The following is a 15,723-nucleotide window of genomic DNA, read 5'->3' as shown; positions in this document are numbered from 1 at the left end:
TCACAGCAGAGACGGACCCCAACTGCATGACCTGGGCTTCTGGTTCATCGATCTACAAGACTGTGTGCTTGTGTATGGGCAGGCATTTTTACGCTTGTGTGTGTGAACCCCACATTAGTCAATAGTTACTGGGACAGGGAAATGGTTCTGTCATCTCATCCTTTCCTGGGAGCTTGGCTTCCTAAATCCCACTTACAGAAAATAAGCATGATCATCCTGCCACTATGTATAAAAATACAGATTAATGTTCTGCAAAAAGCCTGTAGTTATGAAACCTTCCTACAAGTGGTGCACTTTCACTTCCTTTCTACTGTGATTTTACTGTTGAGATTGAGGAAATTCCTGTAGGACAATTTGTGAATATAAATACATTTCCAATGACTAAAATCCAGAGACAGACAGTTTTTAGACCTGCTCTATTGACAAAAGTGCTGTCAAAAACAAAGCAAATGACTGACACCACTTAAGACTTGCAAGGGCACCTACTTCTCCATAAAGTTATATGGAGGGTAGGTAAAAAGTTCTACTTAAGTGAAATAATGCTTTAAGGAATAAAGCTCTAATAGATTGTGCAGGGGTAGTGGTAATAATAGGTGAGGCATTGCAACAAACTCTATTTGGGGTTTACACATTTTTTACTCAGATGTCGAGCAAAGAGGAGCGATCCAAGGCACTGTCCGTGAAGAAAGTTTAAAAGCCTTTAATCCAAGGATTTGCTCATTGAACGGGATAAAAAGGTTAAAAACTCCGGGGTGTTTCAGCCTTAGTCTTCATCATGGTGTTTAACATGAAAATCACCACACAGTCAGAGGAAAAATACAATCATTACCATGGTCAGGGATTAAGGGCTTTGGATTGAACAGCAATTTGGATCTCCCACTTCTTCTAATGAACCCCACACCAAAGAAAAGTGGAAAAAATGCCTTCTACTGCTCTCCTTAGCTCTTTTTTTTTGTCCTGCTCACCTTTCACAGGAATGTTGTCAGGGCACAGTGTCTCTGACCGTTGGACTCCTTACTATTGTTTGCTTGTTATGATGGTGATCCAGGAATTTAAGCTTATTCTACTGTTGCGTCCAGGATAAGAGCGTCCACTGAATGCCTAAAATCGGAATGCAAGGAGCATTTACATCTCTGCAGTTCACAATTGTTTCAATTGTGTTTCGTTCAAATTTTATCAAACAGAATGGAGAGCAACGAAATTGTTTTTATTCTGAACTCTTCCTTGAAATCTATTGTTAACAAGGAGGATAATATGTGTGGGGAACACCATCCAGCTGCATTCAACAGTGTGTATTCCCTCAAAATTTAGAAGCGGCCTAGAAAAGTGTGTTGTAACATGGGTGAATCCACTTTTTCGTGTGTGTGTGTGTGTGTGTGTGTGTGTGTGTGTATACATGCCTGCAGTATTGGGTAGGTCACCTCAAAAATCAAATCTCATCTGATAAAACTGTATTATAGGTAAAAGTACAAATTATTCACTTACTAATTTAAAGTAGGTCTTTATAAGGAAAGTAGAGCCAATGTTGAGAAACCACTTTTTAAATTCCAATTTCAACTTCCAATTCATGATGTAATCTGTAATAACTGTAATCCCTGAATGAGTAACCCAGTTCTAGTATCTTGTATCCCGAGACAATTACAGTCACTTCATTTTTGGAATCTAATTAATCCAGTGATTACAGTTACAGGTCTTCCCAGCAGTGTGCGTGTGTGTGTGTGTGTGCGTGCATGCTTGTTTACGCGTATCACACGTGTGCATGCATATGTGTGTTGCATACTGAGCAGCCAGTGAGTCATTGGATTTCGCAGATCAATGGCTGTCGGTCGATGGATGGCTGAGTGCTTTGCAACGACCACTCAATCCAACCACTCCAGCCACTCTGTCATGCAGGCAGGAAAGGAGGTCACGTACACAAATTTCCACTCACTCCCCCTCGCTTCCCATTTCAAAACCCGCTTTCTGTTGGACACACACAGCGTTGATTCACACCCCTCTTATTCCCACCAGCCATAGACACAGATGTGCACAGTACACACACACACACATGCACACACACACACACGCACACACGTACGCACGCACACACACTGGATAATCCGATGCATTCAGCCCGTGGTGGAGTTTTTGGATCAGAGTGGAACTTGTTTCAGTAGAATGTGAGACAGACTAACGAAGACAACAGAGACGAGAAAAGGAGAAAAGAGGATTTCAGAGGAATGAGAGGCTAGGCGAGTGGAAAAAGCTGACAAGAGCAAAGAAGGGAGGAGAGGAGAACAAAAGAGAAAACATGATGCCTAATTTTACTGAGGAGGATTTGGACCACTACCTGCAGAACAAAGTGAGCTGTGTGTGTATCTGCGTGCGTGTGTAGGTGTGTGTGTGTGTGTGCGTGCGTGCACATGCTCACACATAGGCTACTATACTTGATATTGCTTCTAAAAACAAAGCTATTTATCAAATAATGGTAATTTGAGACAACAGATTATGATTTTTGTCTTTTGTTCGTCTCTGCCAACAAAAACTGTTCCCTCAGGATTCCACTACCAGGTGTTGCCAAGCAACACATAAACTGTTTATATTAGAACACCTGTAAAGTGGAGTGATACATAAAACGTCTCAGTGCTGTTATACTGTATATCAGCATTCATGGAATGTCTCCTGTCTACTGTTGTATAACTTAATTCAAATGTTAATGTACTTTTGCATGCATAATTTGAAAGTTTAATGTACTAGTATGCAGTATTCACTAACAATATTAAAATGTTAATGAAAAAGCTATTTGGCATTTCATTTTCAAATGTATGTTCCTTTATGGTTAACAATATTCAAATAAAAATTAATGCAATAAAACAGTTGCAATCTATTTTTTAATTTACGTCTGCAACATTTAAGTCATAGATAAAATGAAAATGTAATAATCCTATTGTATTTTCATGCTCCTGCCATGCACAATCAATGACAATTAGGAAATGCAACTGAAATTGTGGGATTCAAGTTCAAGTTCAAGTCTGTTTATTTCTGCAGCCGTTTATCACAAGCATGTCTCAAAGGACTTTACAGAGAATGAGCCTAACTAGACCTAACTGATCAATGGTAGAACAGAATGATTTAAGACAAAGCACAGTGAAGCGGAACAAAGCACAAGACACGTAACAGCAGATTGCGTTTTCATTTTCCAATTTGCATTTATATTTGAATTAAGCTGACTGTGCGCTTCCATACAAACTGGTTGTCTGTCAATCTATTTGTGTTCACAAGTTGCCATTAGGCTTCCGAGTAGGTGGGTCACTCAGGACGCCTGATGTCATTCTGGTCGATGGGATCACAGAAAAGTGCTTATCCTTGGGAAACGTTGCCCATTTGACCTGAAACAAGCCATCTCAGGAAAACGACCAAGTATCTGCCCTTAGCTGCATGTACTTAGCCGCAGACTAAGATTTGTCTGTAAGCTGATGGTCCTGATATTTAGAAGCACTATCAGGTCTTTCCATCCAAACAAACCCAGTGAGACTGTTCAGGCTCTGCAATAATACGTTTGTTTACATCCTTAAATGTCCTGAAACCATATTAAAATATTTGAATCTTCTGTGATTAATTTGATATCTGATATTCAAATGCATTACTCAAAATGTGTGTGTGCATCCTAGGTGGACTTGCGTCATCGTATGGTTTGCAGGAGGGTGGAGGAGCTGCTGGCTGTGGTCAAAGAGTTGACCGCTGAAGTCAGCCGCAGAGACGGACGTTTCCTATCTATTGCACTCGCTGGTGTGAACAATGAAAACATCAAGGTTGTATACTCTGTTTGATTGTGTGTGTATGTGAATGTGTGTGTGTGTGTGTGTGTGTGTTAGCTGCACAGATGTAGGTTTCCAATCGATTGACTTTGAGAGAGTGTGTCTGTAAGAGGGAGAGACTGTGTGTGTGTGTGTGTGTGAGCGTGTGTGTGTGTGTCAGTGCACAGGGACAGGCCCTCCTGATCCTCTGCCCCGCAGGAGTCCACAGTGGCAACACAGAGTGTGTCAGGTTGTGTTTTTGTGTGTGTCAATCACAAGGACATACGATTCTAGTGATACATTTCCAGCACCGAGTTCAACAAATAGACCAGCAAGGTTGTGTGTGTGTGTGTGTGTCAAAGAGACATAAGGTTCCAATCAATTGCCCACGCTGGAGTCTACAACCACAACAACGAGGTAGCGTAATATTCTCTCAATCTCTCTCTCTCTCTCTCTCTCTCTCTCTCTCTCTCTCTCTCTCTCTCTCTCAATCTCTCTCTCTCTCTCTCTGTGTGTGTCAGCTGGAGGAATGTCAGTTCCAGTCCATTGCTCAAGAATGAGAGTGCAGAGGTAGTGCTGTGTGTGTGTGTGCGTGTGTGTGTGTGTGTGTGTGTGTGTGTGTGTGTGTGTGTGTGTGTGTGTATCGGTGGCACAGGAATTGAGGGAGAGTCCATGATGACACCTGCGAAGATCAAGGTTAGCATGTGTGTGTGTGTTAGGTGTGTGTGTGTATGTGTGTGTGTGTGTGTGTGTGTGTGTGGTTGTGTTAGCTGCAGGGATAGAAAGTTCCAGTTTGCACTGATTAACATAGCATGTGTTTAAACATCAAGGGTGAGATTTAGTCTTTGGGCCTCACCGCCGACCGATTTAACTCTAACTCTAACTAAAACTAAATTTCTTCACATAAAATCTGTAATAATCTTAATAAATGAGATTGATAATTTTAACAAAATCCCATAAATCTCTCTGGATGTGACCTGATCATCCTATAAGTTATCACCCACAATGCAGCACACAGAGTGCCAGTTGCATCTACAAAATCCAACGTATTGCAGTCTGTATTGGTGTGTGCGTACTGGAAGTTTTAGTCCAATGCCCACACCTAAGTCCCCAACCAGACTATTGAGGTAATCTGTGTGTGTGTGTGTGTGTGTGTGTGTGTGTGTGTGTGTGTGTGAGTGAGAGAGAGAGAGAGAGAGAGAGAGAGAGAGAGGGACGGGCGTTCCACTCCATCACCCATGTTGGGTCTCACAAGGAGAACATCGAGGGACAGGAGTGACACAGCGACATAAGGATGCAAGGTCATGATACAACAAGGCAGGGGAGCGCAGCTGTGTGTGTTTGCGGGTATGTGTGTGTGTTTGTCACTTGTGAGGAAGCAAGATCCAGTTCATTGCCCATGCTGACATGCACAACAAAAACATCAAGGTAGTGTAGCGTTTGCTTCTGTTTGTGTGTGTGCATGCGTGTGTGTGTGTGTGTGTGTGTGTGTGCGCGCGCGCATCATCCACAATGCATCCAGGTAGAACCACCTACATGGCAGCGAATACACAAAACATCTGAGTAAATGCCATTTCATACTGACGCTATGGCAGTTACCTGTATGTATCTCCCTCCCACAACTAGAATATTCAGGTAGCACTACACACACATATGGAACAGGCTGATAATCTATTCACATTGGCTGCTGGCTTATAAAATACTCATTGGAAGCCAAAGAAATCTAAATCACCTACTATAAATTAACCAACTCTGTATCAATTATCTATAGTCAGGCCTGTTTCAGGCCTTGGGGTGAGGCAGCAACTTTGACATCCTAGTTTGTCAGAGAAAGCTTTGCTTCGCAAGCCTACAGGCTGCTATGAAAATATGAAAATCTATACGAAAATGAAAATTGTAAGCGTAAATGACACATGCGCACTTTAAATGTGACTTTGACCTCTGACTTTGGTCTTTGCCTGTTTCGTATCTTCCTCCCACGACTAAAATATCCAGGTTTCACATCCCACACATCTGCAACAGGCTAATCAAATATTTATATCTGCAACAGGCTGATCAAATATTCATATTTGCCACAGGGCTGTAAGGTACTCGTAAGAGCCGGGGTCCTACTAGCTTAGTGGTCTCATTGGCATACTGAAAGGTCACAGGTTCAATTACTTGGGAAAGCTAGAGTCCATCCTCTGTCAAGTAACCTTGAACAAAACACTGAATCCTCACCTATTCTGGGCTGCGTTTCTCTCCTTTCTCTGCCGAGTCCTCTTCATTGTAATGTTCTATTATTTAATCTTTTTAGGATTTTATTTTTCAAAAAAGATCTATTTCTAAGCTTTCAGTTTAAGCAATTTCCATCCATGCATACATCATATTTATTTTTTATTTTAATGGCATTATTACTTAATGAAATAGTGGAGAGTCACAGGAAAGATGGAGAGAGGGAGAGAGTGGAGGATTATCTTTTGGCACCTCTGTTATACACTGAGGAGAGATAGGAAAGAGGAGAAAGACAGAGGGGAAGACACTGAAAAGGTAATGAGCCAGTTTTGAACCCACAACATAGTGAGTCCATAGTGAGTGACTTCACATGCTGACTACCTGCATGGGCTTATTGAACTTCATATCATATCTCAGGACACTGCCAGGAGTTTGTGACAAGGTATAAAACTCTACTCTAACTGTGAAGATCAATTGCCTTTTGTCTTTTGACTGTAATATTCACATGGCTTTACTGCAGCTTCACAAGACAATGTGCAGTGTCTCTGTTAACAGTTTGGGGAGAACACTGTTCTGAAGTCTGTAGTTAGAAGACTTCACACACAACTCTCAGTCAGTAGTAAAGGTCTTGAAATACAGTTGTCATCAGTATACAGCGCAAACAACTATTTGTACTTCACTGTCCCAATACTGAGAACTTATACTGAAGATGATGACTTATATGACGACTGTACTTAGCGGATTTTATTCATTCCAGTGATTTAAATGTTAACTTGTTGGCACTTGGGAGAGGTCTTTGATTTATAGTTGTGAAAGGTCAAACCTTGCTCTTATACAGGTAGGCTAACTACCAAAAAGCAAACATCAATGTTTTACTGTCTTAAAACGATGTTGCACTACCACAAGCTGCCTGAAAAGCTTTGCAACAACATGACAACGGTGACTGCACACATTTTATACCTTAACTATTTAAATGTTAACTCCCTCCTACCAGAATGCAGTCAGTGGCAGAAGTACCGAAATGCAGAAATTCTCTGTGTACAGCAGAAATAACCAATTTCTCTTCTCTGTCCCAGTGCTTTTCTCAACGGACTGTACTTTGCACATTTTATTCATGGAGGTGTTAAACGTTGACTCGCTGACACCGACACAGCAACGAACATTTTCACTCTGCTGTCCCAAGACTTCTGTCTCTAACTGTACTTCAGGCATTTTTACTCATGACAGCTCTTTAAAAGTTAACTCGCTGCGCCCTGACTTCTTCAGCCGGGAAACATATGTTTTTGCCTGCTGCTGCATGCATTAATTATGGCTTCCATGCAAAATAGATTAGATCTGCAACTTCATTGGGTGGCTGCGGCGGTTCTGGAGTTCATCATAGTCTCAGGTGGCTCTGCCTCCCACTCCAGTCCAGCTGAATGGAGACGCCCAACCCACCCCACACACATACACCCCCCCCCCCCCACACACACACACACACACACACACACACACACACACACACACACAACCCCCACCGACCTATGAAATGAAAAGCAGGCAATATATGACATTCCTGCCTGTCATTCCAGTGGCTGTGGCAGGTCAGTGAAATATCCATTAGCAGGGAGTGAAAAACCCTGTTCTGAGACGTTGGGTGGCCATTTAATGTCAGACAAATGAGAGAAGAATATGCAGCTTTTGTCATTTTTACTCTTAGTACGAGCCATTAGCCTCAGGTGTGTGCTCCATGCCTGTACTTTATTCATTTATTTATTTATATAGGCAAAATACAACACAATACAAGCTTTGCATCAGGTAGCAAAACACATTCAGGACCCGGTAGAAATACGGACCAGCAAAATGTCTTAGTGTCATGCTTCAGGATCTACAGCAATGGGAATAAGCAATATCTCCCTTTTGCCAGGGATGGATGATGGCAAACGGGGGGAAATCAATGTTGATAAGATTCAAGGCTATAAACAACAAAAGCATCATGACCAAATACTGTTGGTCTACCTCTCTGTAAAATGGTGCCCATATATCATTGCTTTAAAGTACGTCACAGTTCGACTTAGAGAACAGTTGGTAGGTCTATTTTCACCATCTTTATTTCTTTGTTTTGGTACACAAACTGAATCTTGTCTCTGATGGAATAATATTAACTGTGTTTCCATTACAGTAAATTCATTCACCAGTGGCAGTTCCCTACTGTTGTAAAATTGCTGCCCCTGCTAAAGAAAAACTGTGAAGAAATTCATCAAAAATAAATTATCTGACCTCAACCAAAGCAAACAAATACAGTGCGATTACAGCACAGTACAGTTAGTATGCATCATGCATGAAGCATCTAAACAAGAGACAGTTTTTAACTGCAACAGGTGCTGGATTTGAGCCTGTCATTTTCATTGGAGTAGACTGGAGAGCCAAAATTATCTCTACCCCCCGCTGCTGCCAGAATTTCTTTGGGCAACACTGTATTCATATTTTATAATATTCATTTATTATGCAGTCCAAAAACACCAAAGTCTCATCTGCAGTTAAACAAAGTATCTCCAAATCCACCAGTCAGAAAAGGGAGATATGTTAGTAGACATATATACTATGTTTATATCTCTTTGGCTCAGATGGCCACTACATTTTTCTTGTCAATGGGGGTTTTGCATAAGTAGAGATGTTTAGTTCCAGGCTTTTAATTTGCGTGCTTTTCTCTGTATCTCTGCAGAGAGTGGTTTGTTTTAGAGGCTGTTATCGACCTTCTTTGCCCCTAAAGTGTTTGTGCTTATTAGCCAACTGACAAACAGTCTATGGCAAATGGAGTCTGTAGGCTTCAGTGGAGTGCAGCACACACCAGCACCAGTTATTGATCCCCCCCAAAAAACAAACAAATGGATGAATGAAACAAAGAGCTGGTTACTTTTATAGTTTTTCCCCCTTGTTTTATGGCCCTAATAGGATTTTTACATCAGGATTAAGCCTTTACCTTTCAGTTCCACTGTCTCTGCTCCTTTTTTGTCTCTTTTTCACTTTTTTCTGTCAATCTCTTCCCATGCCATCCTCCCGTTTCTCTCTTTCCATCACCCTTTCTTTCTTTCTTTCTTTCTTTCTTTCTTTCTTTCTTTCTTTCTTTCTCTTTGTCTCTCTAGGACCAACCTGCCATGATTACTAAGTGGGCAGCTCTACTGAGAGGCAGATGTAGCTTCAATCCTGCTATACAGGCATGAATCTCTCAATCTCTCACTGTGTGTTACAGCGCGCTTGTTGTGCCGACTTGAATGCATGCATGCTTGAGTATTTATTTGTGTGTGTACGCGTGGTTGAATGTGTGTGTTGACAATGCTCCTCTCTCTCTCTCTGTCTCTCTGTTTCTCCCAAGGTTCTGACCCCAACCCTGGTGCTGGTTAGTGTTCCACTGCGGGGGTTGCTAGGTTACCACGAGCATGTGACCCGCCAGTGGAGGTACCACGATTTAGAGCTTAAAGGAAAAATCCACTCTGGGATACTCTTACGCTGCCTATCATCAATCTGTGGTGGCCAATGCATTGCAGGAGTTATTGCTTTTTTGGTGCGCCCACTTTCCCTCAATCTGCCTCGTCTACTTCTACTTCAGTTAGTGATTTCCTACATTTCCCAGAATTCCCTTGGACAACACCCAGAGAAAGGGTGTGAACTTGTTGCATTCAGCTGTGGGTTATAAGTGTAGATGGAGAGAGCGATAGCGATAGCGATGTGGAGTGAGAGTTTGCCCAGTCGAGAAAAAGTGAGAGTTGCGCAAATAAATATACGATTTGTGTGAGATGGTCCACACTTCTAAATATATGATTTGTTTGAGCTAGTTTGAAAATAATAAAATATAAAACAAATGACTAATTAATCCTGATTAATTATAAGAAAACTGTAAATATAATGTTATTTGCGCTAAAAACAGATGGAAAAACAGATGATTCTGTGTAAACCTTGTTATTATAGACTAGTTCAGTGTAAAATTATTACTGATTAATTAATAAATACATTTAAAAAAACAATATCAAGTTATTCATTATAAGTGATTATAAGTGATGCAGTTAACAGACCTGTTAATAAAACAACGAATACAATGTTCCTTAAATGTGTCAATTAATATTTCTATTTCATTATTGTCCTTAAGCTATGAATAAATGACTGAATTTATAAATCATTTAAAAAGACATTTAAATTTTACTTTTGGTCATTGGATTTACTAAATTTGTTTGCCTTTTCATTTCCATCTCACAGTCCTTTTGTCTACTGCTTTAGTATTTACACTTTCTGCTTGGGCCACACTTTATAATTAATCGACTCTTTTTAATTAGACAACATGCACCCAGTGTGCCACTCTAAAAATAACACAAAGTCCAACCCACACTGTAGTAAAAGACGTTTTCATTGGTCAGCTGTTGGCCTTTGGATTCTCCCTCATGCAGTCTGGTCTGGCAGAACAGATGGAGAGCCAACCTGACTGTGTGCCATCACAACTGTCCTCAAACCTCAGTGGTAATCAATTTCAGAACTAGTCAATAATAATTAGTTTGGCACACTAGAAGCTCCATAGAAACATGTTCATTTTCTATCTAAATTGACAAAGCAACTCTTGTTTCAAGTACTGGGACAGTGAAGAGAAATTGTTATTTCTGCTGCATTTCAGCACTTCTGCCACCGACTGTATTCATGTAGGAGGTAGTTAACGTTTAAATAGTTTACAGTTTTTTCCTCCTGTCATTGTTTGAGATCTGTTATTGATCAATAAATGCCATATTTTTGTGAGGTACTACTCCCTGAGTGGCTCTCACCTGCCCTCACCTGTCCGTGAGCCGGAGGAACTCCACCAATGGCTGGAGCTGGAGAGCTTCACAAGCCCCACCCAGGACTGGCAGAACGCAAGGTATATCAGAAGTTAATATTCTATATTCATAGTTACATAGTTACACTGTATAGTCATTCTACTATTTACATAGAAAGGTTGCATGAAGACATAATTATTCTATAGGTTTATTGTCTTCTCCCTCTTCCTTCTCATCTTTTTATTTTTTTATTACATTTAATTTAATTAATTATAATTATCAGTGTGTGTATGGAGGGAGAAATACTTCATTTCTCTTGTATTGTGTTGTGTTGTGTTGTATTGTATTGTATTGTATTGCATTATATGATATGATATGATATTATATAGGTTTATGCTATTATAATGTAATTCTTCTCCTTCTTATCTTTAAATTTTTTTTTTTTTTTTTCACTATTTTATAGGTTCTATAGGTTATACTATTACAATGTAATGTATTCTTCTCCTTCCTTATCATCGTCTTTTTTTTTTTTTTTTACATTTAATTTATTATAATTATCAGTGTGTGCATGGAGGGAGACATAGTTCCAGCTAAGGTCATCAGCCTGTTCAGAGAGTCTCTGGAAAACGCCATCAAGACCTGCAGCCTCACAGGTGAGGGGGGTGGAGGTGGAGGACGGTGGGTCACTTGGGCCTGATACAGGACGGGCAGAGCAGCAGCTCACTTAGACCTCCGTAACACACGGCCATGTTGCCGCGAAGCCATTCTGCTCTGGATTTATGAGACACGTGAATGATCACCTCATTTTGAGACATGTGATGGATAACCCTTGTGGAATATCTAAATATATCATTTTCGCAGTAAATTGTAATGACCATCCTACATTGTACCATATATAACTCCTGTGAGCTATGTGTTATCAGCATATTTCATTACTTTCCCACCAGCTGCTTTTGATGAGTAATGTGCCAGACTTCCAAAGGGTTTTCTTCCAAATTGGGCCAAATGAAAGCATGAAGCATATACTGTACACAAATGGTGCCAGTTGAAATTTCTCCCAGGTATCATCAGAATTATTTTCAAGGCAATATACAGTATTATATAGTGTTTTTGTTGGTTAGTGTGGGTTTGGTGAATTGTGCTTGATATTTAAAACAGGATGAGTGCAACATTCAGAGCTGATTTGTTTCATAAATTGTACGTCACTTCAGTGTCGTTTAGTACATCGCACACATAGAAATATTAACATTTTAGAGAATTGGTTCCTCTGTGTCTGTGCTTCTGTGTGTGAAAGTGAGTGTATACTGTATGCCTTTGTGTGTGTGTGGGCATGCAAATTTCCCTCTGCTTGTGTGTGTGTGCATATGGAACATCACTTCAGAAAGCCATTTAGTACATTACATGCATATAAATATTGCATATTTCAAAATTGGTTTCTGTGTTACCTCGTGTGCCTTTGTGTGTGTGTGTCTGTGTGTGTCTGTGTGTGCGTGTGTGTGTCCAGGGAAGGTCAGCGTCCTTGAGTCGGTGGGGGCGGTGGTGCGGGTTGCCATAGAAACGTCAGAGGGTGTGATAGAGGCAGAGCTCGTGCCCACGGTGGAGCTGATCAACTATTGGCCGAAAAAGGCACGCTGGCCCCGCTTACTTCAGCGCTGGCCTACCTCAGAGCGTGCTCGCAGCATCAAGGTTGGTCCACACGCACACGCACATGCACACACACACACACACACACACACACACACACACACACAGACACACACACACACACACACACACACACACACACGCACACACATACCACCCATACCATTCACACATCACTCACACGCAAACTTGCATGCTTCATACATTATCTCTTTCACACACACACACACACACACACACACACACACACACACACACACACACACACACACATTAAACCGAGGTCAACTGCCAGAAGCATCGATCACTTAGTTTTCCCCACTCTGGGAAGCTAAATCCATGAGCACAAACCTGGTGTTTTATTTTATGCAATGTCACCTCACAATGTAAAGGATGCTTGAGGATGCTCTTTACTTAGCAAATGAAAGGTATTCAATGCTATTAATAAGTTTGATATATGATAGATTTCCTTCTCACAGTCCATAAACCTTCTTGTGACCTCATAAAATGCTCTTTATTTTGCAAATGAAAGGTATGCAAAGCTTTTAATATGATCTTGTGTTTGATGTGTGAATGATTTCCTTTTCTTTGTCTGCAAGCCTCAAACAGTCACAGCAATGAAAAGTTATTTTCTCTCTCAACAAGAATCAACATTAATGACGTTAATTAGTCGGCACACTGCTCAAGCATGCCTAGCAGTAGATGTGTGGCTTCCACTTAAATTCAAACAGATTTGAGTTGATGCGTTGTTTTGTACACAGGGATTTGAAACAGAAACATTCACTAGTTGCTCATGCATAGTGACAACAGAAAGCTGACTGAGAGGGAAGGGAGATAGGCACTAGAGAATTGAGGGATCTTCAAGTTAAGCAATAGGATTTCACTGGTACTCATAGAGGCTTTGTCCCCTAGCAGCGCCTCTAGGTCCCTTGATTGAAATGCTACAGTAGCAATTCAGGGGCCTAAGCAGTGGCTATTTGTAGCTCTAGAGTGGCTTTTGCCATAAATCTCCTTCTGACACAGACACAGATATAGAGAGACACACACATGCACACGTGCACACTCATGAACACAACTCTCACCTTGCACTGCTCCGACTCTATGTTCTTGTTGCATACTCCAGCGCTGGTGATGGACTGGAGCTTTACCTCTTTGCAACTGACACACACATATACAATATGTTTGGATGCAAACACACATACATATTTTGATAAAGAGATGCCCCAGTCCCTGAATGGTACTTCCTTTTCTGTTAGAGCTGAGATGATGGTAGGAAGCCCCTTTATAGCTGTTATACACAGGTAACACATTCAGCCACCGTGGATTAACATGGGCAATATTGCCTGCAACATATTGACTACAAGGGAAAATGAACATAAATAACAGAGTGGGGTATGAGGAGCAAATATAAGCTGAAAAAATGCCATAGGTTTTAGGTTTTGACAGAATTACACATTTATATTGCCACAAGATTTTTTTGCAGTGCTGTTAGGGGACCAGTACTTTTGCATTAGGCAGTATAGTAATTTGGTGTTTCAGATTACAATTGGATTTGGTAAACCTGCTTAGAGTGTTGCAAATAAACTAATCAAAGAAACAAACAAACAAATCCAATTTAATTGTCTTCCTCCATCCTTCCTCTCTCTCTCCTTTCCACAAACACACACACACACATACACACACACACACACACACACAGTCTTTTGGTTTCAACCTGATGGCGACGTCAAACTACCATTGGCTGCTGTCCTTCTCGAGAGCGGAGCAAGCATTGCTAGGGGGTGCTGACGAGGACGGAGGTTGCCGTAGGAAGTGTTACAGGATTGTCCGGCAGTTGAAGGAGGACATCTGGTGTCCCAACAACAAGCCTGTCATCACCGCCTTCCACTTGCAGGTACAACCAGTCACAGACTTTGGGTTTTTTTGTCTTTGGGTTTGGCCAGAGCCTACTTATATCACAGTGTCAGTCAACCAACCAACAAGCAAACCAATCAACCAACTAATCAATCAATCAATCAATCAATCAATCAATCAATCAATCAATCAATCAATCAATCAATCAATCAATCAATCAATCAGTCAATCAGTCAATCAGTCAGTCAGTCAGTCAGTCAGTCAGTCAGTCAGCTAGTCAATGGCACAACACCAAGGGGAAATAACTCTGAACTCTAACTGAACCCCAGGTTCCATTTAAAGGGTTTATCAAGTTTTATGGAAATAAACAGCTCAATAGGCTGATATGGGACCAACAAGTTCAATTAATGTGTGTTGTGCTTACTGTGTCTGTTTCCCTCATATATGAATGATAACAGTTCAGAAAAATAAGAATTCTTATCTCGGTGCAGGTCCCATAAACAATCAATTTCCACATCGGTGTCTAGTCCTGTTTTTTTATGGGTTCTATAGCCTGAGCCCAGGAGGGTCTATAGAGTATAACCAATTATAGGGTTTTTATTTTTACACCACGATGGCCCAAAGATGTCAATTTCATGCCAGACCCTGGGAGTACTTACACCCGCTATGAATCAATCAATACTCATCCTTACAATATCCACATCTCTTGAACTGTGATCACAGCAGATTTGTAAAACTGTTAATATAAAAGATTGATAAAATGTCCTCTATCCCACCCTATCTTTTTCTCTCTCTCTCTCTCTCTGCATCTCACTCTCTCCCCACTCCTTTCCACATCTCTCACCCACGTCCCCCCTCCCTAAACTCTGTCCTCGTGCTGTCCTTCCCTCTCTCCCTCCCTCCTTCCCACTGTTCCCTTCTCACTCTTTTCCTCTCTCTCCCTCCTTTGATTCTCTCCTGCCCTCCATCCCTCCCCTCTCCCTCCCTGCCCTATCTATTTTCCTTTTCCCCTCCCCTCCTCTTCTCTCTCCCCCATCCCCTCCTCCTTCTTCCCTCTCTTGCTTTTTTCTTTTCTGCTCACCTTGCTTTGCCCCCCTCTCTCCATCCCTCCCTTCCATCCCCCGCTTCCCTCCCTTATACTCGCTCCCTTCCTGCTCTCATCCATCATCTGTCTCTATCCTCCCCTCTCTCCCCTCTCTCTCCCCCCTCCCCCCCTACCTCAGACTCTCTTGTTCTGGTGTTGTGAGAAATTCCCGTGCAGCAGGGACTGGCGCTGTGTGCAGGAGTGTGTGCTGCGCGTGGCCCGGAAACTCCACAAGTGTGTCAGCCAGCGCTACCTGCGCCACTACTTCATCCGCTCCCACAACCTGCTCAAGTACAGCAACACCACCGAGCTGGACCACACCGCGCAGAAAATCAGTGACTTCATAACCAACCCCAGCCTGTACATACAGTAG

The 15,723-nt window shown here is 41.6% G+C and overlaps 1 protein-coding gene across 1 annotated transcript; it reads left to right on the top strand.

Annotated features, from left to right (window-relative positions):
- Window positions 1-2,169: 2,169 nt before the first annotated feature.
- Window positions 2,170-15,723, top strand: mab21l3 (mab-21-like 3). The gene is made up of 9 exons (XM_071904525.1): window positions 2,170-2,341; window positions 3,651-3,791; window positions 9,116-9,187; window positions 9,346-9,428; window positions 10,753-10,869; window positions 11,330-11,421; window positions 12,273-12,454; window positions 14,112-14,306; window positions 15,490-15,723. Exons 1-9 carry the CDS (start codon window positions 2,291-2,293, stop codon window positions 15,721-15,723), a joined length of 1,167 nt encoding a protein of 388 aa, XP_071760626.1. The 5' UTR covers window positions 2,170-2,290.

Source organism: Centroberyx gerrardi, chromosome 10 (assembly GCF_048128805.1).
Source record: "Centroberyx gerrardi isolate f3 chromosome 10, fCenGer3.hap1.cur.20231027, whole genome shotgun sequence".
NCBI lineage: Eukaryota > Metazoa > Chordata > Actinopteri > Beryciformes > Berycidae > Centroberyx > Centroberyx gerrardi.
The sequence above is the reverse complement of the archived record's forward strand: the minus strand, read 5'-3'. Positions and strand labels throughout refer to the sequence as shown.